Source organism: Microchirus variegatus (assembly GCF_963457635.1).
Source record: "Microchirus variegatus genome assembly, chromosome: 10".
NCBI classification, from domain to species: Eukaryota; Metazoa; Chordata; class Actinopteri; order Pleuronectiformes; family Soleidae; genus Microchirus; species Microchirus variegatus.
The window spans coordinates 775,451-799,592 of record NC_139811.1 but is presented as its reverse complement, the minus strand read 5'-3'; the positions used below and the strand labels follow the sequence as shown (position 1 = coordinate 799,592).

Here is a 24,142-nt window from a genome sequence, read left to right as displayed (position 1 = left end):
GTCCACTGATGTGTAAGGACGGCTCCTGGTTCCAGGCGGCGGTTTTATCGTCTGAAAACAACTCCAGGAGAAGAACACGAGTGACCAACGTGAAAGTCTTTCCCTCACTCACCAAATACGGCAGCTTCTTGTCTCAGACACTGGGGGCGCTCTTGTCTCCAGCCTCCAACAGCACCAACAGCACCAACAGCACCAACAGCACGGCTGCTCCTGACACCAGCAGCACCACCAGCACCAACAGCACCATCAGCACCAACAGCACAGCTGCTCCTGACACCACCAGTGGGGGCGCTCTCCCTCACCCCTGCTCCTTCTTCCTCTTCCATGTCCTCGTCCTCTCACTGTGTCTCCTTCTGTCCTCATGAACAAACCTGTTCATCGGTAGTTTTACATGAAGTGACTCACACAGATGAATGTAAACGACGCTGTTTGTACGAGGCTCTGATTTATCCTCTGCTGTGTTGTGAGCGCCCCCCTGTGGCGGGAAGTGATGGAGGCAGCAGTGGATCAACAACTCCCGACAATCACTGATTATATTATATAAAGACGTAAAAACAATATTTTAGACAAAATCTACGTAGATTTCATTAGGTTGGGCTAAATTCAGTTTTCAGAGGTTTCCTGTCACCAAATCTTGGATAAATTGCTTTATATTAACTGTATATATACATATACGTATACATATATATATATATATATATATATTTATATAATGTCATATATACATACATCACTGTTCTTCACTTTAGGGTGAATTGTAATAACTTTGATTTTAACATTTTACTTTTTCTAAAAGTCATTATTAAATCTTTTTTATTGTTTCAGTTTGTGTTTCATTGTTGACGTGATGTACATTTTATTTACAGTTAAGAACCCAAAAAGGATCGTGGGTCTGTTTTTACGAGATCTTTTTTTATCGGGTTTGTTTTTACCACTTTTACAACTATCTCCACCTGCCCCTGCTCTGCTGCTGTATACACACACAAACACTCCCTCACTTGGGTCTGATAGTTTTGCCTGTTTTCAGGTGAAAGAGCCATAAGAAACCTGGTTTGTTTTCATGAAGAACAGACAAAACAAAAGTGAAGCACCACAGTGTGTTAAGTTTAATAAAACAGTAAAAAGAAAACAAAGCTAATTCACTCACATTCATGTGTAAAATACATTCCAACACTCAGTCATTCTTTAAATGAACACATGAAAAGATCACGTCCGATCTCAGCAGGAACCTAACAATACACGATATTAGCTCATATCGCGATAGATTTAAAATGTTTCATAGAAATTCAGTGATCAACAGAACTGTGGATGGAGCAAACTCACCAACATACAGTCCGAGTCATTTATTCTGACATGCCACAAGGGGGAGCTGCATCTTTCCAATCCTCAATTATAAATTGTCAACTATTTTGATATTTGATTATTCATTTTCTGAGATAAAAACACATTTCTGTGATTTTCCAGCGTCTTAAATGTGATTTTTATATTTTTTTTATATTTATTTTTGAACAAATTGTAAATTGTTTCAGGAAGTTGGAGAATTTTCACAGGAAGTTGACAGACTTTTAAGAACCCTGCAACCAGGCTCCTATTGGACGATAGCAGCTGTCAATCTCAGTCATGAACGTTATCTCCTCAGGTAAATGTTCAGAACAGTAGAGTCGCCCCCTGGTGGCTACTCTGTGTATTATGACTTCTGAGTTGATGTCCTGAGGAGAGGACATCTGGTCTTTATGTCCCGCGGTGATAACCTGGCGTTGAAGGTTCTACTTGATCCTGATCTCGAAGCAGAGACAGTTGCAGGACTCACACTCAGGAGGTTGACAGGTACAGGCACAGTCACACATGAGACACTGTGAGAAGACAAAATGTCCGACAGTTAACGAGTTCACAACTTTGACAAAAATAGAAATGAATGAATCATTAAAACAAGTTTCGTTTCTCTGTAAAGCAAAGAAATAATGTGAGAATAAGGGACGGGGATGTTTTTATGGTTATATGATATATATATATATATATATATATATATATATATATATTATTCTTGTTATTCCTCAGTTATATATTTTAAACTAAATAAATGTATAAATGCGATCACTGATGAAACATTTGTCTCAAATCTAATCTAATTCAAATATTTCAAATATAAACAGTTCATTGAGATTTGAGTTACAAATCAAGACAGAACTAAACGCCCCCAGGTGGCGATTCTATATATTGCATGTTGATTATATTATTGTATGTTCTCTGTTACGTTTACAGATGTGTGTTTTGTTTAAGCTTTTATGTCTTTCATCTTTTCTGTCTTTGATATTCTTCTGTGCAGCACCGAGGTCTTTAACTACAGAACTAAAGAGGAACCAAAGATCTCGACTCACCGTTGGAGAAGGACACGAACGGTTGAGACACGAGCGCACGGTCGGCGGTCGACAGTCACACGTCTCTGCGATCCTGAAACACTGTTCAGAGACGGAAACGTCTGGACCACAGTGTCCACACTCTGCAGAACAACGGTCCTGACGCACAAAACAAGACACACAAGAGGTCAAAGAGGAGGCGGAGCTTAGACACTAACGCTGTGATCGCGACACAAGTCTACCATGTTTTTCTATTTTTCAGCCTAGTCTGACGTTCTCCTACGATGTTCTCCTGGACGTTCTCCTACGATGTTGTCCTGAACGTTCCCCTACGACGTTCTCCTACAACTTTCTCCTACAACGTTCTCCTGGATGTTCCCTTACGACATTCTCCTACGATCTTCTCCTACAACATTATCCTACTACATTCTCCTAGACCTACGATGTTCTAATAGACATTCTCCTAAGACGTTCTCCTGGATGTTCTCCTACAACATTATCCTACTACATTCTCCTACAATGTTCTCCTGAACATTCTCCTATGATGTTCTCCTGAACGTTCTCCTATGACATTATCCTACTACGTTCTCCTACGATGTTCTCCTACAACATTATCCTACTATGTTCTCCCAGACATTCTCCTTCGATGTTCTCCTGGACGTTCTCCTATGATGTTCTCCTGGACGTTCTCCTACGAAATTCTCCTGGATGTTCTCCTACAACTTTATTCTACGATGTTCTCCTGAACATTCTCCTATGATGTTCTCCTGAACGTTCTCCTATGACATTATCCTACTACGTTCTCCTACAACATTATCCTACTACGTTCTCCTGGACGTTCTCCTATGACATTCTCCTACAACATTCTCCGACAATGTTCTCCTAAGATGTTCTCCTACAACATTATCCTACTACGTTCTCCTAGACATTCTCCTACGATGTTCTTCTGGATGTTCTCCTATGATGTTCTCCTGGACGTTCTCCTATGTCATTCTCCTACGACATTCTCCTGGACGTTCTCCTACAACATTCTCCTACAACGTTTTTCCTACGACGTTCTCCTGAACGTTCTCCTACAACATTCTCCTACGTTTTCCTACGAGGTTCTCCTACAACATTATCCTACGTTTTCCTACGAGGTTCTCCTGAACGTTCTCCTACAACATTATCCTACGTTTTCCTACGAGGTTCTCCTACAACATTATCCTACGTTTTCCTACGAGGTTCTCCTGAACGTTCTCCTACAACATTATCCTACGTTCTCCTGGACGTTGACCAATAGGAGACCACGGTTCTCTGACCCGGCGTCACACACATAAATATGTTGAAGAAGAAGAGAGAAGCTGCTGTTGCTGTGAGGTTGAAGTTTTGGCAACATTAGCTCCGCCTCTTTGACATCTCCTCAAGTGACTACCATGAAAAAGCAGCTTTCCCCGCCCCTCCCCTCCCCGATGACCTATGACCTCTGATGTCACTGTGATTGACAATCTGACAAACACGGTGTCGCCTGATCCCGACAAAACACCGACCTTAAGACAGAACCGTATCCACAGGCCGACGCCCACCAGCATCATGTAGAAGGTGACGGTGATGATCAGCACAGCTGGAAGAGGAACGTCCAGATCCCAGATGTGAAGAACCTGAGGAGATAAACGTTCTATAGGAAGCAGAACTTTTGCAATTCAAAGTAGATTTTGGAGTTCTGATCAGGACGTTGAAGTCTTTTTCACTTGAATCTACAGATAAAGGACATCACTGTCTTTGACGTCGCGCTCATGACTCTTCAGTGACGACACTCTCTGACCAATCAGTGACCGGCAGACCGATGACATCACAGTTTAGTGTGGACTCGCCTGAACCTCGTCAGGTTCCATCACTGATGTTGGTTCTCTGCTCTAGGTTCCTGTTGGTTTTGCCTCCTCCATCTGTCTCCAGTCTGAACGACCAACCAATCAGCTGCTCTACCTGTTTCTAACCTTTGACCCAATTAACTGCAACTTCCTCCTGCTCTGGCCACACCCCCCCCCTCTGAGGGCCACACCTCTTTCACAACATGTGCTCCTGGAGGAAACTGGACACTGAAGGTTCTTCAAACAAAGTCTTCTGCTCTTTCTGGACAAAACCCTCTGGACTTGTTTTTGGTTTATGTCACGTGAAGGTCATGTGAAGGTCATGTGAAGGTCATGTGACTTAACAGTGCTTCAGTTCATCAGCTGTTAATCAGTTTTTACTGAAACACTTTTACTGTGGATGTGAATCTATGGAGCAGACTGACCTGCAGCAGATCATCGGTGAGTCATCGTTTGTGAGCGTTTTAATTATGCAAAGGTGTTAAAGTTGTTCAGGTCTGAACTGGATCGTGTTTTTTTTTACGACCAACCACTGAATCCAGACTTTAAGCTTCAAAGGCTGAAGCACATTTATTTGTTAGGTTTGTCGTATCTTCTCTGATTCTCGCCGGTAAATAACTCTTTTGTTTTATTTGAGTTTACTCACTGATGACGTCACAAACAACCTCAGGTTTACTTTACAAAGATACACAATAAATCAATGTTGACTCACAATATTTTATAAGAGCGCATTAAAACCACAATTTTTACAAACTTAAAATTAAAGTTTGTCATTTAACGAAACAAAAGAATTGAGATTATTGTTTGGATTTCAGTCGCATTAAAAGTATAACTCTGTAAAAAGAAGGATTTCTACGTTTAGAAACTTAATATAATAATGAAGTCAAATGAAATCATTGTTTTTAGTCTCGCATTTTTATACATCAAAGTATAAATAACTCAGAGGTCTCTGGTGGTCTGTGGTCTCTTATGGTCTATGGTGGTCTGTAGTCTCTTATGGTCTATGGTGGTCTGTGGTCTCTTATGGTCTATGGTGGTCTGTGGTCTCTTATGGTCTATGGTGGTCTGTAGTCTCTTATGGTCTATGGTGGTCTGTAGTCTCTAGTCTTTTATGGTCTCTGGTGGTCTGTAGTCTCTTATGGTCTATGGTGGTCTGTAGTCTCTAGTCTTTTATGGTCTCTGGTGGTCTGTAGTCTCTTATGGTCTATGGTGGTCTGTAGTCTCTAGTCTTTTATGGTCTCTGGTGGTCTGTAGTCTCTTATTGTCTATGGTGGTCTGTAGTCTCTAGTCTTTTATGGTCTCTGGTGGTCTGTAGTCTCTAGTCTCTTATGGTCTATGGTGGTCTGTGGTCTCTTATGGTCTATGGTGGTCTGTAGTCTCTTATGGTCTATGGTGGTCTGTAGTCTCTAGTCTTTTATGGTCTCTGGTGGTCTGTAGTCTCTTATGGTCTATGGTGGTCTGTGGTCTCTTATGGTCTATGGTGGTCTGTAGTCTCTTATGGTCTATGGTGGTCTGTAGTCTCTAGTCTTTTATGGTCTCTGGTGGTCTGTAGTCTCTTATGGTCTATGGTGGTCTGTAGTCTCTAGTCTTTTATGGTCTCTGGTGGTCTGTAGTCTCTTATGGTCTATGGTGGTCTGTAGTCTCTAGTCTTTTATGGTCTCTGGTGGTCTGTAGTCTCTTATTGTCTATGGTGGTCTGTAGTCTCTAGTCTTTTATGGTCTCTGGTGGTCTGTAGTCTCTAGTCTCTTATGGTCTATGGTGGTCTGTGGTCTCTAGTCTCTTATGGTCTATGGTGGTCTGTAGTCTCTAGTGGTCTATGGTGGTCTGTGGTCTCTAGTCTCTTATGGTCTATGGTGGTCTGTAGTCTCTAGTCTCTTATGGTCTATGGTGGTCTGTGGTCTCTAGTCTCTTATGGTCTATGGTGGTCTGTGGTCTCTAGTCTCTTATGGTCTATGGTGGTCTGTAGTCTCTAGTCTCTTATTGTTTATGGTGGTCTGTAGTCTGTGGTGGTCAATAGTCTCTAGTCTCTTATGGTCTGTGGTGGTCTGTAGTCTCTAGTGTCTTATGGTCTGTGGTGGTCTGTAGTCTCTAGTCTCTTATGGTCTCTGGTGGTCTGTAGTCTCTAGTCTCTTATTGTCTATGGTGGTCTGTGGTCTCTAGTCTCTGTAGTCTCTTATGGTCTGTGGTGGTCTGTAGTCTCTAGTCTCTTATGGTCTGTGGTGGTCTGAAGTCTCTAGTCTCTTATGGTCTGTAGTCTCTAGTCTTGTATGATGGTCTGTGGTGGTCTCTTATGGTCTGTAGTGGTCCGTGGTGCGTTCATGTGTGTTGTTTGGTGTTTCCTGGTTTATTCCTCAGTGCAGGTCTTACCTGCGTCGCTTCCGTCTGAGTCGACATGTTCCTTCGTCACATCTGTGAGAACAGAAGACACTCTGTCACTTTATGAGCTCACTCTTTAAATGCTCTTTAAAAAAAGAAAACCTAAAACTTTATGAAGTAAAAATGTACAAAAACAGCCTTGACAGCACAGGTGACCTACTTTAGTTCTGTGTTGTAGTGATTGTTGTTATCACATCCTCAAAAATAGAAACATTTCAAAGCGAGACTGAAGTTTATGCGTGTTTTAAATAAACGTAACGTTAATAGATTTTTAAGACCTTTCAAAATTGTATTTAAGACCTTTTATGAGATTTTAGGAGAATTTAAGACATTTTAAGGCCTTAAATTCAAATGATTGTATTTAAGACTTTTTATGACCCAGCGGATACCCTGTTTATAAAGCAATGCTAACGCTACTGTTAGAGCTACCGTCCACGCTGCCTTCACGTGACTTCTTCTGTATCACTATGTCTAACCATAACGCTGAAGTCACTTTTTCAAATATTACAGAAGTAAAAGTCTTAAAGAAAATGACGTGTACTGTACTTAAGTATCAAAAGTCATTTTCTTATATAAAATGTACTTATGTTTTGCAAGTTAAAAGTATTTAGAAAAGTGGTAAGGTGAGTCTTTGGGTTGTAGGTTCAATTCCTGGCTCTGCTGGTCTTTATGTCCTTGAGCAAGACCTCGTGTTGCAGCGTTACAACATTATAATTACAACCAGTGATTGTTTTCTTGATTAAAGTTTTACTTGTTTCGCTTCTAAAAACATAATTCTCCATTCAAAGAGCCTGAAATCTCAGCTCTAGCTGCTAACGCTACTGCTAACGCTACTGCTAACGCTACTGCTAAACGCTACTGCTAACGTTCCACCAACGCTGATGCTAACGCTGCTACCAACACTACTAACCTTACAGCTAACACGGCTAACGTTACTGCTAAAGTTGCACTTACGCAAGTAACGTTACTGCTAATGCTAACGTTACACTAACGCTACTAACGTTACTGCTAACGCTGTTGCTAACGCTGCTGCTAACGCACTTACCTCTCAATGCTGAGCTCCTTCACTTTCACCAGCGCGTCACTAAATGTCCGCCGGTCATTTTCGAGTGCACTCTCATCGTCGAACGATTTTATTGTTTTATTATTTAAAAAAAAAAAAAAAACGGTACCAAAATATCCAATTCCGCTCCCTGCTAGCAAAACAACAACAGAGCTTAGCCTTAGCTTATGGCGACGCGGCAGCGTTACCATGGATACAGACGGGTCCTGGGGAGGGACAAAGGCGCGGACTCGAGTTTGTTTATCGGGCGTAATATGTTGTAGCTTGAAACCTAATAATGGAGATTTGTGATTTGTTCGATGCCTCAACATAAATATGATTATTACACAAAATGAAGGTGTAAAATTGACGGTTATATGTATATATATATGTATATATACACACATATATATATATATAAGATAAGATAAGATAGTCCTTTATTAGTCCCACAGTGGGGAAATTTCCAGTGTTACAGCAGCAAGACAATGAAGATAAGGATAATAAATAATAAACTGAATTACCAAAAAGAAATATAATATATAAAGTTCAATATATAAAGATAATAACACTGACTATAAAAATAGGTTTAAATATAGAATGTACATTATAACCGGTCTGCAGAATATACACAGTATGCACATGGTATTTACAGTGTAAGGAAACAAGGTTGATGGTGATATATACATACATATATATATATATATATATTTACTCTACTAGATTATATACTTATGTGCCATTTTCATCCATTTTATCTTAATAAAATATTTGTATCGAGTCATTGGATTATTTTTTTTAATAAAAAAAATTAAGCTTGACACACTTTAGTACAGGGGTCTCAAACTGGCGACCTGGGGGCCACACACACCCCCACTTAATTTCATGTTATAATGAAAACTTGGCCCCCGACCTCAGTCTTTTAAACACAGTGTAGCTGAGGCTCAGCTGCCAGCGAGGTGATAGTATATATGCTTTTTATAAGAGTAATAATAAGATATTTGGTCATAATTACCCCATTATTAAATGTAACATATACAACATATACAACATATTACGTATATAAATACACAGCGAAGCTGAAACGGCTCCTGGTACAAATTTTAATGACAGTTGTCCACACTATTATTTATGTAATTTAAAATATATGTCTTTTTTTGTTATTAATACGTTATATGTTGCATCATAAATAGTACTAAGTATTTGTGTTATATCATGATACAATATTGTGACTTTTTGTCCTCTAGGCCGGCCCCCTCTTCACCACAATAGATGAGCATTGGCCCTCAGGTCATTTGAATTTGAGAGCCCTGCTTTCGTGTAAGTTACGAGTTTGAAACCATGTTTGCATTGAGGCACCAAAGTAAAGATGATTCACAGACGCCACCTTTGGTTTTATTTCGTTAAACCTGGTAACGGTCCTGAACGCTGTGCTCTGAAGACAGTTCAGGTTCCTCTGCCTTAGACATGACTGTTGGTAAGTGGCTGTGTGTTCATTAAATGCATCTTTGAAAGAAGACAAACAAAAATCCACTCCTGGACAGTTTTGACAAAGTCAAACTGTTAAAAACCAAACAGGACAGTATTGTCAACTGCAGATCTTTTATTGAATTCGTTGCGTGGCCATGGCTTTTAATTCTCCTCTGCAGCATTTAAACTTGCTATTGCATTAGATTAAAAAACAAAACACTGGTTTACTCAAGTTTCTGAAGCAGGCATTAAATAAAACTTCTATAATTATATCCACAGTTTTACTACAATCACTGCAGTGGAACTAACAGAATACAGGCGTCGACTTGTTTTAATGCAACATGACAAATTAAGCAGGTTATTGTACCGTTTATTCACCTGCTGCTCGTCCTCAGACTGGTTTATTTGTTCATCACTATGTCTGGACTCCGATGTCATTTGCTCTAGAGCAGTCGCTCTTTAAAGACGGCAAACAATGGTGACAAGAACATGTTGGTACATAATGCAACACCTAATCTCCATTTGAACTGGAATCAAACCCACGCAGTGTTGGGTAAATTACATCATTGAAGCATGTCTTTTAAAACATGCTCAACTAAGAGGATGCATATTTGTCTGGGAACCCAAAAAAAAAAAAAAAAAGAACTAAAACAAACTCCCAACCCCTCTGTGGGTCCCCACCCAGTCTTTGGAAATCACTGCTCTCGAGGGTTCATATGAACTTACAATGGCAAAAAAAATAAAAAAAAAAAAATTCAGTCTGAATTTGGGTGGTGAAAACTTCTCTGTAACCATGGGATGTTGGCATCGAGACTGAAAGGCTGTCCCAGCAGCTGTGATCCCATCCTACCCCCACTCCCCATGACACCACTCCACTCCAACATATGGAGACTCATCCTTTATTGAAACACCTTGAAGTACAAAACAAAAGTTACATGAAACCGTGCCTTTATGACACAAGGCCTAAAAAGAAAAATTAAAAAATAAATCAACAAGGAGGGGAGGGGATGAAGTGTGTGGGAGGGTCATCACCACTCATCCCTGATGTTGTGTGGAGCTGCAGTGGTGAGTCTTTGTGAGAGCAAGCCTGCCCCCTGGTGGTGGTGTAAGGGGGTGGAGTTACAGAGTCTCATGTTTATCAGAGGTAATTCACGTGTTAACAGGAGCTGGTGGGGCTGCAGGGGGAGAGAGGGGGAGGAAGCGCAACAGCAGCACATAGGAGGGGGGATGGGATTTAAATGGCCTTTCAGGAGAGACGGGGCAGTTACTAGAAGCCGTGGACTTTCACATGCTCCTCCGGGATGAGACCACACTGTAGAAGACACAAAACAAAGACGGTCAATGGAAACCACCTCAGAAGGGACGAGAATCCCGTCAAACACCGGTCCACGACACTTACGGTAGTGATGAACTGGCTGATGTTCTTGCGCTGGTCTCCCTGGACCTGGATCACTTCACCATACTCTGGGTGCTCAATAATGGTCCCGTTGCAGGCAAAGTTCTGTTAGAAAATAAAAACAAATTACAGACACAGTGAACCTGCAGCTCTCTTATTTACAGTCCTCGGCAAACGCCCAGTCATGTACTAAATCCCCCCCGTTATTCGAGTTGCTCTAGAATAAACATGAATTATAAATATTAAATAGACACCAAAACTCCACCCTGAGACTATACCTTCTTGAAAGCCTTGACTAGCTTCTTCTTGTCATAGCTATCAGAGATGCCCTGGACAGTGGTGAGGGTCTTCCTGCCGTTCCGCTGTTGGATTCTTATGTGGACGTAGTCCCCGGCATCACCCTTACTTGCATCAGCAAAGGGGTCTGGAGTGGGGGAGGGGAGAAGAAGATCAGTGACAAATTCAGAAAATGTGCATTACACCTGTGCAGAGAGCATTAGGTGTTAAACAGTTACTGAATGTCAAACAATCACTTGCATCGACTATAAAACCGTTCAAATTGAGTCATTTTGGATTTGGGACAACACAAGACTCTTACCCAACAGAGAAAAAAGTGGACAGATCGAACGATTAGTAAAATAATCGTTAGTTACTAATTTGGTAATCGTACGTAATATCTGTTCTAGGTTTCATGGGAGAACGGGGCTTTAACGAGCTTACGTCAGGAGGCCGCAGCGTCCGTCGTTTTCGCCCTGAGACTTCGACTCAACCAATCCGTTTGAAACCCCCTTTGTTTCCCGAGGTCGACGCTGCCAAACAAACCTGCGGAACGTGTTTACGCGTGGATGCTCTCCGAGATCGTGGAAACTCAGATTTCAGACCGACTGCGCAGAGGTCCGTGCTAAAAATACGCGTAAACAGCTTAGTGACGCCTGGCAGCTAGCCATCGATTAACGCTAACCTTTAAAAACAGGCCAACAGCGTCACTGTAATCGTATTTAAACCACAAAAATGTCCAGTAACTCTTCTCAAGACGAACACGTCTGAAACCGACCCAAAACTCCACCACGGCCTAGCGGAGAAAACGGTGTTAGATTATGATCGCAGTGGCGTTTCTAGCAGCTGCACTTTAGAGAATAAGCTAACGCGTCGCAGCGGAGAGAAGGCCTAAAATGGCGGCCGTTGTGTCACCAAAGAAGGCCGGGGATTCTTTATAAAACCGACGTTTAGGATCCATCCAGGTTATATTAATACATCGCTAGTGCGTTTGCGCTACAATCGACACGTAGACGTTCGGACATCGTGTTAAATGTCAAGAAAACCACCACACACTAGTCTCTGAGTCGATCTCGCCCTTCCCCCACCTCACCTCGTCTCCGGCGGATAAAAGAAACGACTCACCATAAGATTTGAGGTTCTCGATACGGGACATACGATTTGTTTTGCTTTCCTTTCCGATATCAACTTTGTCCGCGGATTCGTCCGTCGACTGCTCGGTGTCTTGAAGCTTCTTGCTGATTGACGGGGAATTGCTAGGATTCATGTGCTTCTTTCACTGCTTTTCACAAAATGGAGACCGACGATCTTGTCCGGCTGAAAAACAAGCCTTTATAGCCCCACCCCGAAAGTGACGTCACCACAGATCATAGGCATTTTCGCAGCAGGAAAATTACCCAGAATCCTTTGATGCAAAAGAAGGAGAAACAAAACAGTCGTAGCGTTTTGACGATTCGGTTTATTTACAGTCTGATGTCATTTAATCCACGAAAAATAACACATGACTGAAGTGTAGAGGATTAGCGACAAACTGGAAGACAAACATACACATTCATTACGTTTTTATGAACGGCTTTCAGCAGCTGTCGCTAAATACACAAACACACCAGAGCTCCAGCTAACCTTGTTTTCACCATCGATTAATCTGTCATTACTTAACCTATTGAGTTAATCACGAACAATCCTCACGGTGTCAGTGATAAAACAACGATATTATGTCTTACTTAACGTTGTAATTCGACAAATAATGCATAGGAATTCTAAGGCAGGCCAACTTTAACTTTACTTCCTGGTTCTGCTCGTTTGATATGTGATGACGTCATGGCTACAACGATTCATCGATTATTAATCAATGACTAAATTAATCATCAACTGTTTTAATAATCGATTATTTGGGTTTTAAATGTGAATATTTTCAAGTTTCTGTCATTTTTCAGCTTCTTAAATGTGAATATTTTCGTGTTTCTGTCCTTTTTCAGCTTCTTAAATGTGAATATTTTCACGTTTCTGTCATTTTTACAAAAGAACCCGAGTGACCATGTCTAAAAACTACAAAGTTGATTGAGAGGATATAGATTGGGATGGAAGTTATATAGTTACATATAAATTATATAAGTTGTTTTTCACTTTTTTTTGTATATATACACTTATTAGTATGTATTACTTATATATATATCCTTATACCTATCTGTGTATATATGTATATAATACATATTATGTGTTTTTTTGCAGTCATAGAATTGCTTACATTTGGACCACACTCCATACCAGATGGTGGCGGTAATGCACCGAATCGCAAGTAAACTCAAAAACAAAGAGAAGAAGAAGAAGTGGTCAGCTGACTCTTTCACGTGACTGCAGAGTTTGCCTCCGGTTGTTCCTCCCGGTACTTTGTGTTGACAACGTTCAGCTGCGAATGACCCGGTTCACGCGAAGCAAACACACCAGTGTGTTATTTAAAGTGAGCTAACGGCTAACAGCTAACGACGCTGATGAAAAGCCAGTGAGCAGCAGCTAAGCTAAGCTAAACTAAGCTAAGCTACACGGCGGCAGACATTCCGGTGAGTTGTTTATTTTTGTCGACATTAAAAAACAGACACATCGCTCACATGAGTCACTTCCTCTTCACCCGTTCATATATAACTTTAGCTTTTAATGACAAAATGTCTCTTTTTTAACACTCATCACGGCGTTAGTGATGATAAAACAACGATATTATGTCTTCATTAAAGTTGTAATTCGACAAATAATGCATAATAATTCTAAGGCAGGCAAGTTTAACTTTTAGTTCCTGGTTCTGCTCCTTTGATATGCGATGACGTCATGGCTACAACGATTAATCGATTATTAATCACTGATTATAAATATCGATTATTTGGGTTTAGACGCGTTCTCATTTTTCAGCTTCTTAAATGTGAATATTTTCATGTTTCTGTCATTTTTCAGCTTCTTAAATGTGAATATTTTCATGTTTCTGTCATTTTTCAGCTTCTTAAATGTGAATATTCTCACGTTTCTGTCATTTTTCAGCTTCTTAAATGTGAATATGTTTGTGTTTCTTTGCTCCTTAAAACAAAGAAATCATTCAAACTGAATCATTTTAGTTTTTGACAAAAACAAAGACATTTGGGAACGTCATCATTTCCACGTTTGACTGATCATTAAAACTAAATTCAGCCAGAAAATAATTGACAGTTTCATCACTCATGAAAATGTTTATTTTCTCATTATTATTTTATTATTTTTATCAGTCGAATATCCGATCCACTGGTTCTGACCGGTATCGGGCCGATAACGATACTGACCGATACGGATTACATTTGCATGTGTGTGTTTTTTTGTGTGACTTCTCATCTGGAACGCGGTCAAACTCAGGAGTGACGCTGCGTCGCTCTCTGATGTGAAAACGATATTTTAAAGTGAAGATTGACTGGTGAGATGCAGCTCCCCCTTGTGGCACTTCAAAATAAATGGCTTGGACTGTATGTTGGTGAGCACGGCGTCAGTTTGTTGTCACTCTGTCTTTAACCTTCAAATCGTCGACATCAGGATGAATCGATGAGTCGACACAATTCACAGATGTTTGGAGGAGAATGTATTTGTGTAATTTTTGGACGTGACACACTTGTCCCATGTGTTTCCTCTTCTTTCAGATGTGCACTGCTCTCCTGTAGCTGTTTTTGTTTTTTATCCTCCAGTCGTTTAAGAATATCCTCCAACATGACTCCAGAGAGGAAGAAGCTGCTGAACATCCTCATCCTCGGCTTCAGCTTCATGTTTATGTTCACTGCTTTTCAAACATGTGGCAACATCGAGGTGGGTCAGACACACACACACACACACACACACACACACACAGATCTTCTGTTATCGGCCCCAGAAGTATTTACTGTGCATTTACTGTGTATTTAGTGTATTTAGTGTATTTACAGTGTGTTTACAGTGTATTTAAGTGTATTTAAGTGTATTTACAGTTTATTTACAGAGTATTTAGTGTATTTACAGTGCATACTGTGTATTTAGTGTACTTACAGTGTATTTACAGTGCATTTACAGAGTATTACAGTCTATTTACAGAGTATTTATTGTGCATTCACAGTGTACTTACAGAGCATTTACGGAGTATTTAGTGCATTTACAATGCATTTAAAGAGTACTGTGTATTTACAGTGTATTTATAGTCTATTTTACAGTGTATTTACTCGTCCTGAGTCCAGAGAAGCGACACTGAGACACTGAGTCACTAACAGTCTCACCTCCGTCTGTGTCTTTGTAGCAAACTGTGATCAAGAGCTTCAACAGCACAGAGTTCCACGGCAGCGGCTACACCAGGTCACACACACACACACACACACACACACGCACACACACACACACACACACACACACACACACACACACACACACACACACACACACACACACACACATACAGTGAGAAAGAACGTTTTAACACTGTTTTACACTCAAGATATAAACAAAACCTTAAAATCAACACTTTATTCGTGAATATCCAACATTGAGGCCAGAACGTGAACAAACGTGTACTGTGTGTATACATATATATGTATATATATGTATGTATATATGTGTATATATATATATGTGTATATATTTACATACTCATATGAATGCATATGTTTATGTGCTGTCTTTGTGTTGATCAGCATGTCAATCATCTATGGAGTCCTCTCAGCTTCTAACCTCCTGGCTCCTTCAGTGGTGGCCATCGTTGGACCACAGCTGTCTATGTTCTTCAGTGGTCTGTTGTACAGGTAAACCCACACTGACTCTCAAGACTACGCTGTTTTCACGCTGTTTTCACGCTGAAACCTAACCTCCTAACGCGTCTTTGTGTTGTTGTTTGTTCTGCAGCGCTTACATCGCCATGTTCATTTACCCGTACACCTGGAGCTTCTATACGGCGTCTGTTCTAGTCGGAGTCGGAGCAGCGGGTAACATCACTTTGTTTGTCGTGATCGGTGATTTTCTGCCGTCACAGAACGTAGTTTTAACACAAACTTTACATGATTATAATTAGATTAGAAATAAACCGTCCACATACATCACACTGTGACGCTTGTTGTATCAGCTCATCACTGACCCAAGTCACTATATATCTGTCAGGAGCACGTGTACAGTGGTTTAGCCCAGATTTGTGTGTGTGTGTTTGTTTGTTTGTTTGTCTGTTTGTCTGTTTGTGTGTGTGTCTGTTTGTGTGTTTGTTGGCGGTCTTTGTGTTTGTTTTTGTTTGTGTTTGTCTATTTGTGTGTGTGTGTTTTTGTGTGTGTGTTTATGTCTGTTAATGTGTGTGTTTGTTGGTGGTCTGTTTGTGTGTCTGTGTTTGTGTCTGTGTGTCTGTTTGTGTGTCTGTTTATGTGTTTGTTTATGTGTTTGTGTGTCTGTTTTTGTGTTTGTGTGTGTCTGTTTGTCTGTGTGTGTGTTTTTGTGTTGGTTTATGTGTTTATGTGTCTGTTTATGTCTGTTTGTGTGTTTGTGTGTTTATGTGTCTGTTGATGTGTTTGTGTGTCTGTTTATGTGCGTTTGTGTGTTTGTTGTGCAGTTCTGTGGACGGCTCAGGGAAACGTTCTCACCATCAACTCCACCAACGACACCATCGGCAGAAACAGTGGCATATTCTGGGCTCTGCTTCAGTTCAGGTGAGTTTGTTCACAGTCGGATCATTAAAGTCACACTTGGTTCTTTTTAAGAAGCTGAAAATTCAAAGAAACTGGTTTAAAGTCAATGAACAGAATAGTTTTAATGATTATTGCAGTCGTCACTTAATAACCCAATTCTTTTTATTTCTCTGCAGCCAGTTGTTTGGAAACCTCTACATATACTTTGCTTGGCACGGACACGTTCATATCACAGGTAATTGTGTGAGTGTGAGAACATACATGAGAACACGTGAGAACGGACATGAGAACACATGAGAACAGACATGAGAACACGTGAGAACGGACATGAGAACACATGAGAACTCGTGAGAACGTCTGTGGTGGTTTGTTGCAGACAAAGATCGTCGTACCGTCTTCATCTCCCTCACTGTCATCAGTCTGGTCGGTTGCTTCCTCTTCTTCCTGATCAGGAATCCTGAACCAGAGTCTTCGTCCTCCGACGTGTCCGAGTCGCTGTTGGAGGCGGAGTTTGCGGAGAGTTCCACCGTCAGGTGAGTTCACCGCCTTTGACCGCGACTGTAGCCATGACACTGTTTCCACTGTACGGGGAAATATTGCAATATTTTACGTGGCGATATTATTTCACTTTTGAGAAGTATCGATGAACATTGAAGTTTTTGTCGATAAGCATCAAAAAAATCAGTTTCGGTCCACTAGATGGTGCTCACTCTCACCTCTTGTGTGATGAGATTTCACCAATAGTATTTGATAATATCGTAGTATGACTTAAATATTGTGATCATATCGTATCATGATATCATATTGTCACTTAAATATCGTGTAAATATCGTATTGTGACTTAAGCATCATGATAATAACGTATCGCAAATTAAATATCGTAATAATATCATATCGTGACTTAAATATCATGATATTGTATTGTGATAATATCCTATCATGATAATATCGTACTGTGACTTAAATATTGTGAAAATATCGTATCATGATAATATCGTATTTTCACTTAAATATCATGATAATATCGTATTGTGGCTTAAATATGTGATAATATCGTATTGTGACTTGAGTATCGTGATAATATCGTATCGTGATAATATCGTATCGTGATAATATCGAATCGTGATATCATATCATGATAATATCGTATTGTGACTTAAATTTTGTGATCATATCGTATCATGATATCATATTGTCACTTAAATATCGTTATAATTTCATATTGAGACTTAAGTATCATGATAATATTGTATCGCGAATTTAATATCGTAATAATATCGTATTGTGACTTAAATATTGTGACAATATCGTATCATGACAATATCGTATTGTGACTTAAATATCATGATAATACTGTATCATGATAATATCGTATTGTGACTTAAATATTGTGAAATTATCGTATCATGATAATATCGTATTGTCACTTAAGTATCAGGTTAATATTGTATCATGATAATATAGTATTGTGACTTAAATATTGGGATAATATCGTATTATGACTTGAGTATCGGGATAATATCGTATCAGGATAATATCGTATCGGGATAATATCGTATCGGGATAATATCGTATCGGGATAATATCGTATGGTAACTTCAGTATTAGTCTGTCTGCAGACGTCTTTCGCCTTTTGGACATTTTTAAAGTCAAGATTTCCAGAGTGTAGATGTTTTTTAAAAAGACGAATGGAACCCACAGCAGCTCTGGAACGATGAAGAACCTCTGACCGTCCTTATCCTGTGTTTCTCCTTCATATCACTGCGACACAGTCGCCACGGCAACAGAGTCCAGTTCAGGGCCGAGTGAAAGTTTATCGTTTGTTGTTGTTGTTGTTGTTGTCGTCGTCGTCGTCGTCATCATCGGTTGTTCTTCTCCCACAGCTCTCCTCGCTCCAGCCTCTGCTCACAAGCTCTGGACGCGTTCAGTAAGTTTCAGTCACTGCTGTCACTGCACACGTCACATGACTCCTGTTTGTTTACGCCGCCATGTTGGCAGGAAACGACCTCTGTAATAAGCAGCGTCACCTGGAGGAGACGACTGTCACCTTAAAACATAGCTCACCCTTACACTGCCCTCTGGTGGTGGGATTCCATCACAGGAAGCATTTGTGTCAACGTGGTGATTAACTCTTTGTTTGTTTTCCAGTTCAAGCGTGTAAAATATTTGTCACCAAAGAAATGCTGCTGCTGAGCGTCCCATTGGCTTACTCAGGTGGGCGGAGCCTGTGTGTGTGTGTGTGTGTGTGTGTGTGTGTGTGTGTGTGTGTTTGTTCCTGTACTTGTGGCATACTGAGGACCAGTGAGGGTTTTTAACCAACAAAGTGAGGTCATTTTTACGGAGTGAGGACATTTTGGCCGGTCCTCACTTTGTATTCATTGAAATCACTTCCTTAGATTGCTATAACATGCTATACTCAATTTGTCAACAAAAAAATTTAAAAAAACGTTTTTCACTTTTTATTTTCAAAAACGTTTTTCACTTTTTTTTTCAAAAACGTTTTTCACTTTTTTTTTCAAAAACGTTTTTCACTTTTTTTTTCAAAAACGTTTTTCACTTTTTTTTTTCAAAAAAGTTTTTCACATTTTTTTTTTCAATATTTTTTTTCAAAAAAGATTTTCTAAAAAATGTTTCTTTTTTTTTTCAAAAAGAAATTTCACATTTTTTTTCAAATTGTTTCAAATTTTTTTGGATGACTATAGTATGACGTTTTTGTCAAATTTTGGACAAAAAATTAAAAAAAATAAAGAATCGAAAAAGTTTGCTAGCATGCTATACTCAATTATGGACCAAAAAAAAAAGTTTTCCAGCCCTTCTTGCTCTGGGGCTCCACCTACAGACATTTTATGGTACTGCAACCAGTAGTTCTTTGTCATTCATGAAGTAGATATTTGTAATTGTATTGATTTATGAAGTTGAAAATGCTGGTCTTCACTTTGTCAGCAACCCGGTCCTCAGTATTTAGCAAGTACAAGAATGTGTGTGTGTGTGTGTGTGTGTGGTGTGTGTGTGAAAGCACATGTTACTGATGCCGTTTGTCTTTGTTGTCGCTACGTCAGGTCTGGAGCTGACCTTCTACAGCGGCGTGTACGGCACGTGTGTCGGCGCCATGACGGGCTTCGGCAAAGACGCCAAGAGTCTGATCGGCATCTCTGGGATTTTCATCGGCGTCGGCGAGATCTTGGGTGAGTCCTGTGAGCTGACGTTTGTCACGGGGGAAACGACCTGAGTGGTTTGATCCACAGACTGTTCCGTCCTCCTCTCTCTGACCAGGAGGGGGCATATTTGGGATGCTGAACAGAAGCTCCAGGTTTGGGAGGAACCCCGTGGTTCTGCTGGGCCTCATCACTCACTATGTCGCCTTTTACCTGATCTTCCTGAACATTGCCAGCGACGCGCCGCTGGCTCCAGAGGCCGGCACCGAGCTGCAGGCCTACATCACCCCGAGGTAAAGAGAGCGCCCCCTGCTGCTGAGAACCAGCCTTTAGCAGATTTTAGCCACTTAACAAAGCACACAGCTCATGAAATCTACCTTCTGTTCACGTCTTTATCTTCACTGTGAGACAGACTTTGACAACAGGAAAGTGAAGTTTGTAAACCACTCACTCTCCCACACCAAAGTCTAGAGAGAAAAGCACAGGAGCTGCTGGTCCTCTGCTGCCTCTTGTGGTCACTTTGTGTCACTGAGGTCTGAAGTGACAAAATAAGAGGTTTGAACTTAGTGATGGAGGCAGCAGTGGATCAACAACGCTCTCTGGACTTTGGTGTATTAGAGTGAGTGCTTTACAAACTTCCCTTTCCTGTTGTGAAGTGGCTTAAATCCCTTTTTCCTGACGTCCTTGTTGGCAGCCATTTTGTCTTCACGACCCATGTGGCCGCACTAACTGCTCAATGCTAACATGATCAGAAACGTTGATTTTATTTTGGTGACGGCCATCTCTTCCTCATGGTTGACTTCCTGTTGTGTCTGTGTGTGTGTGTGTGTGTGTGTGCGGCTCAGCGTTGCCGTGGCGATGCTCTGCAGCTTCCTGCTTGGGTTTGGCGACAGCTGCTTCAACACTCAGCTCATGAGCATCGTGGGCTTCATGTTCCCTGACAGGAGCGCCCCCGCCTTCGCCGCCTTCAAGTTCATCCAGGTGATTAAAACGTATACACCTCACGTTCATCGGTTCTGTGACTACTTCCTGTCAAAGTCTTTAAAATAACATCATGTGATATTTAGTCTCTGGTCTTACATGATTTTTTTTTTTATCCTTAGTTTTAGTAGTTATTTTTTCAAAATAAAATACACATTTTCTTGTTATCCTTAGTTTACGTAGTTATTCTTTCAAAATAAAATACACATTTTCTTGTTATCTTTAGTTTAAGTAGTTATTCTTTCAAAATAAAATGCACACTTTCTTGTTAGCTTTAGTTTACGTAGTCATTCTTTCAAAATAAAATACACATTATCTTGTTTTCTTCAGTTCACGTGGTTATTCTTTCAAAATAAAATACACATTTTTGTGTTGGCTTTAGTTTAAGTAGTTCTTTCAAAATAAAATGCACACTTGTTAGCTTTAGTTTACGTAATAATTATTTCAAAATAAAATGCACACTTTCTTGTTAGCTTTAGTTTACGTAGTCATTCTTTCAAAATAAAATACACATTTTTATGTTATCGTCAATTCACATGGTTATTCTTTCAAAATAAAATACACATTTTTATGTTATCGTCAATTCACATGGTTATTCTTTCAAAATAAAATACACATTTTCTTGTTATCTTCAGTTCACGTGGTTATTCTTTCAAAATAAAATACACATTTTCTTGTTATCATCAATTCACGTGGTTATTCTTCCAAAATAAAATACACATTTTCTTGATATCTTCAGTTCACGTGGTTATTCTTTCAAAATAAAATACACATTTTCTTGTTATCTTTAGTTTAAGTAGTTATTCTTTCAAAATAAAATGCACACTTTCTTGTTAGCTTTAGTTTGTAGTCATTCTTTCAAAATAAAATGCACACTTTCTTGTTAGCTTTAGTTTACGTAGTCATTCTTTCAAAATAAAATACACATTATCTTGTTTTCTTCAGTTCACGTGGTTATTCTTTCAAAATAAAATACACATTTTCGTGTTAGCTTTAGTTTAAGTAGTTCTTTCAAAATAAAATGCACACTTTCTTGTTAGCTTTAGTTTACGTAATAATTATTTCAAAATAAAATGCACACTTTCTTGTTAGCTTTAGTTTACGTAGTCATTCTTTCAAAATAAAATACACATTTTTATGTTATCGTCAATTCACATGGTTATTCTTTCAAAATAAAATACACATTTTTATGTTATCGTCAATTCACGTGGTTATTCTTTCAAAATAAAATACACATTTTCTTGTTATCTTCAGTTCACGTGGTTATTCTTTCAAAATAAAATACACATTTTCTTGTTATCGTCAATTCACGTGGTTATTCTTTCAAAATAAAATACACATTTTCTTGATATCTTCAATTCATGTAGTTATTCTTTCAAAATAAAATACAGGTGTTTGTTTTCTTTGAAGTTATTAATCTTAGAAAAAGTGACGTTATGTTGTCGTGAAGCTGAAACTCCAGGTCGAGACCTTGAACTCGTCAGGAAAACGTTCACCGTCGATTCAAGCAGTGTAGTCGCCCCCTGGTGGCTACTTCCTTTCTACTTTTTACTCTTCAAAATGGTAGATTACGTCATTACAGTCTGTGTGGGACGGCTTTACTGACGCGTGTTGACGTTGTTGTTGTTCTTCTTCTTCTTCTTCCTCCCGCTGCAGTGCGTGGCGGCCGCCATCGCCTTCTGCTACAGTAACTTCCTGCTGCTGCACTGGCAGCTGCTCATCCTCGTCCTCTCGGGTTTCCTGGGCTCCATGTCCTTCTTCGTGGCCGAGACTCTGGCCGAGTCCAACAGGCGGGAATCGGAATACGGCACCATCTGAGGAACGACGGCTGGAGCGGTGGCTGGAAGAAACGAAAGAGGAGAAGAAGTTTTTCACTCCAGAAAAACCTGCAGACGGAGGAGGATGAAGGAGGATGAAGGAAGATGAAGGAGGATGAAGGAGGATGAAGGTATTCCAGCTCTGCTAACAAACTGACACTGATATTCCTGTTTCCACAGAGCTGGTCGCTCTGGAACACTACGATATTCCACGATATTCCAAGATATTCTCCTCTTTAATGACCACGACCTCGTTCAGACCTGCCCGTGTCCTCGCTGTAATACTGCCCTCTGCTGTTCAGAGGGCAGTATTACAGTTTGTACTCGCAGACAGTGAATTGGAGGACGTTAGCTTAAACCTCAGACCTGAACTTTAAAGGGAAGAAGAACACTAATGTTCCGTCTAAAAACATAAAGAACAATCAGCAAACATCGTTCCAATCAGACGCGAGGACCAGATCTGAACGAGGTCTCGGTGCGTTCACTTTTACTTATAATCATCAAAATCTAGAAAATGATCCTGTGTGTGACGGTGAAAGATTAATCATGACCTAATCCAGCACTTTTCTCTGGAGGAGGTTCATCTGTTTCTCATAAAATACCTCGGTTTTCAGAGTTTTCTCACTTTCTTTAAAGGGAAGAGTTTCTGTTTTCTTTGCTTCTCGTCGATGGACGATGAAAACAAAGAGGAGAAACTCAGATTCACGTCTTCTTCTTCTTCTTCATAACAAACGTCGTGGAGAGACAGTGAGTGAAACACGTGACGTCACCGAGCTCTCGTCCTGGACACCAGGTGGCGATAACGCTTTCAGCTGCTTGGTATTCTGGGTCTTTCTGCTGGAGCAGAAACTACGACGCCGCGTTGTGATTACGTGTTTTGGGTGAAGAGCAGTTACGCAGACGAATAAGATTCTCTTCTCCAGAGACTCAGATGTACACGGACAATAAATCATTCTGTCTCAGTCTGACCACGACCTCGGCTCCATCAAACTGACGCTAACGCTAACGCGCCGTGTGAATCGCGAGGCCGTTGTTTTGTCTCTGTGGACGTGGACGATCTCGGGGCTAAATAAGGGAACTTGCTTGTTTGATTTTATACTTGAATGTAGTGATTTAGAAACATGATTGTTTTTTTTTTTATGATCAATAAAAATGGTGTTTTGAAGATTTGCTGAGCAGCGACTCGATGACCCCGACCCCCGACTCTGCTCTTCCCTTTAACGTGACCTTTAACCTCCACTTTTTAAAGGCAAATCTACTTTTAAAGGCTCTGATTGGTGCTCCGCCCAGACAAACAGGCTCCACCCCCCAACCAGCACACAGTAACGACAATAAAGCTGCGAGCCAGTCACTGCGCCACCTACTGGGAACAGTAAGTATACCTTCACAGACTCTGGTCCTGTGTAACAAATCACTGGTAGACTCTTGCGCTCTCTCTAGCGCCACACAGTGGTCACTCCACGCTCCGACCTTTGACCTCTTCTGTAACAGTGTGGGATGAATGAAGTCAGTCAAGTAAAGTTTGTGTAGTTTCACTCAAACACTTTGTTAAAGTTCCAGTAAATCAGAGTGTTTCTCTCGCTCTGTGAACAACAGGCGTCGCTCAGGCTTCATGTTGCCGAGCAACCGACGGGAAACCAGTGTTTCTCCAAGCAGGACACATTCACAGCATACCACTTCCTGTAGAAGTTAAAAGTAAAAGCCCTGATTATTGTGAATTGATCTTTATTTCCCCTCAGTGATGATCGACACATTATAATAGATGTCATCGATGTTTATGCGA

At 40.3% G+C, this 24,142-nt stretch overlaps 3 protein-coding genes across 3 annotated transcripts; 1 reads left to right on the top strand and 2 right to left on the bottom strand.

The window, feature by feature from the left end:
- Positions 1–1,085: 1,085 nt before the first annotated feature.
- Positions 1,086–7,728, bottom strand: LOC310933243 (uncharacterized protein). The gene is made up of 5 exons (XM_083896678.1): positions 7,629–7,728; positions 6,575–6,616; positions 3,887–3,997; positions 2,379–2,516; positions 1,086–1,853 (listed from the first exon to the last, which is right to left on the bottom strand). The coding sequence occupies exons 2-5, from the start codon at positions 6,599–6,601 to the stop codon at positions 1,767–1,769; spliced, it is 363 nt and encodes a 120-aa protein (XP_083752804.1). The 5' UTR covers positions 6,602–6,616; positions 7,629–7,728; the 3' UTR covers positions 1,086–1,766.
- Positions 7,729–9,978: 2,250 nt separating this feature from the next.
- Positions 9,979–12,092, bottom strand: LOC310933357 (eukaryotic translation initiation factor 1b-like). The gene is made up of 4 exons (XM_083896829.1): positions 11,893–12,092; positions 10,770–10,915; positions 10,495–10,596; positions 9,979–10,407 (listed from the first exon to the last, which is right to left on the bottom strand). The coding sequence occupies exons 1-4, from the start codon at positions 12,032–12,034 to the stop codon at positions 10,363–10,365; spliced, it is 435 nt and encodes a 144-aa protein (XP_083752955.1). The 5' UTR covers positions 12,035–12,092; the 3' UTR covers positions 9,979–10,362.
- A 1,094-nt stretch (positions 12,093–13,186) lies between these two features.
- On the top strand, positions 13,187–23,526 carry mfsd11 (major facilitator superfamily domain containing 11). The gene is made up of 14 exons (XM_083897117.1): positions 13,187–13,328; positions 14,421–14,583; positions 15,044–15,099; positions 15,435–15,542; positions 15,643–15,722; positions 16,331–16,427; positions 16,583–16,641; positions 16,783–16,939; positions 18,290–18,333; positions 18,555–18,620; positions 19,466–19,591; positions 19,680–19,854; positions 20,407–20,542; positions 22,199–23,526. The coding sequence occupies exons 2-14, from the start codon at positions 14,488–14,490 to the stop codon at positions 22,358–22,360; spliced, it is 1,362 nt and encodes a 453-aa protein (XP_083753243.1). The 5' UTR covers positions 13,187–13,328; positions 14,421–14,487; the 3' UTR covers positions 22,361–23,526.
- Positions 23,527–24,142: the final 616 nt, after the last annotated feature.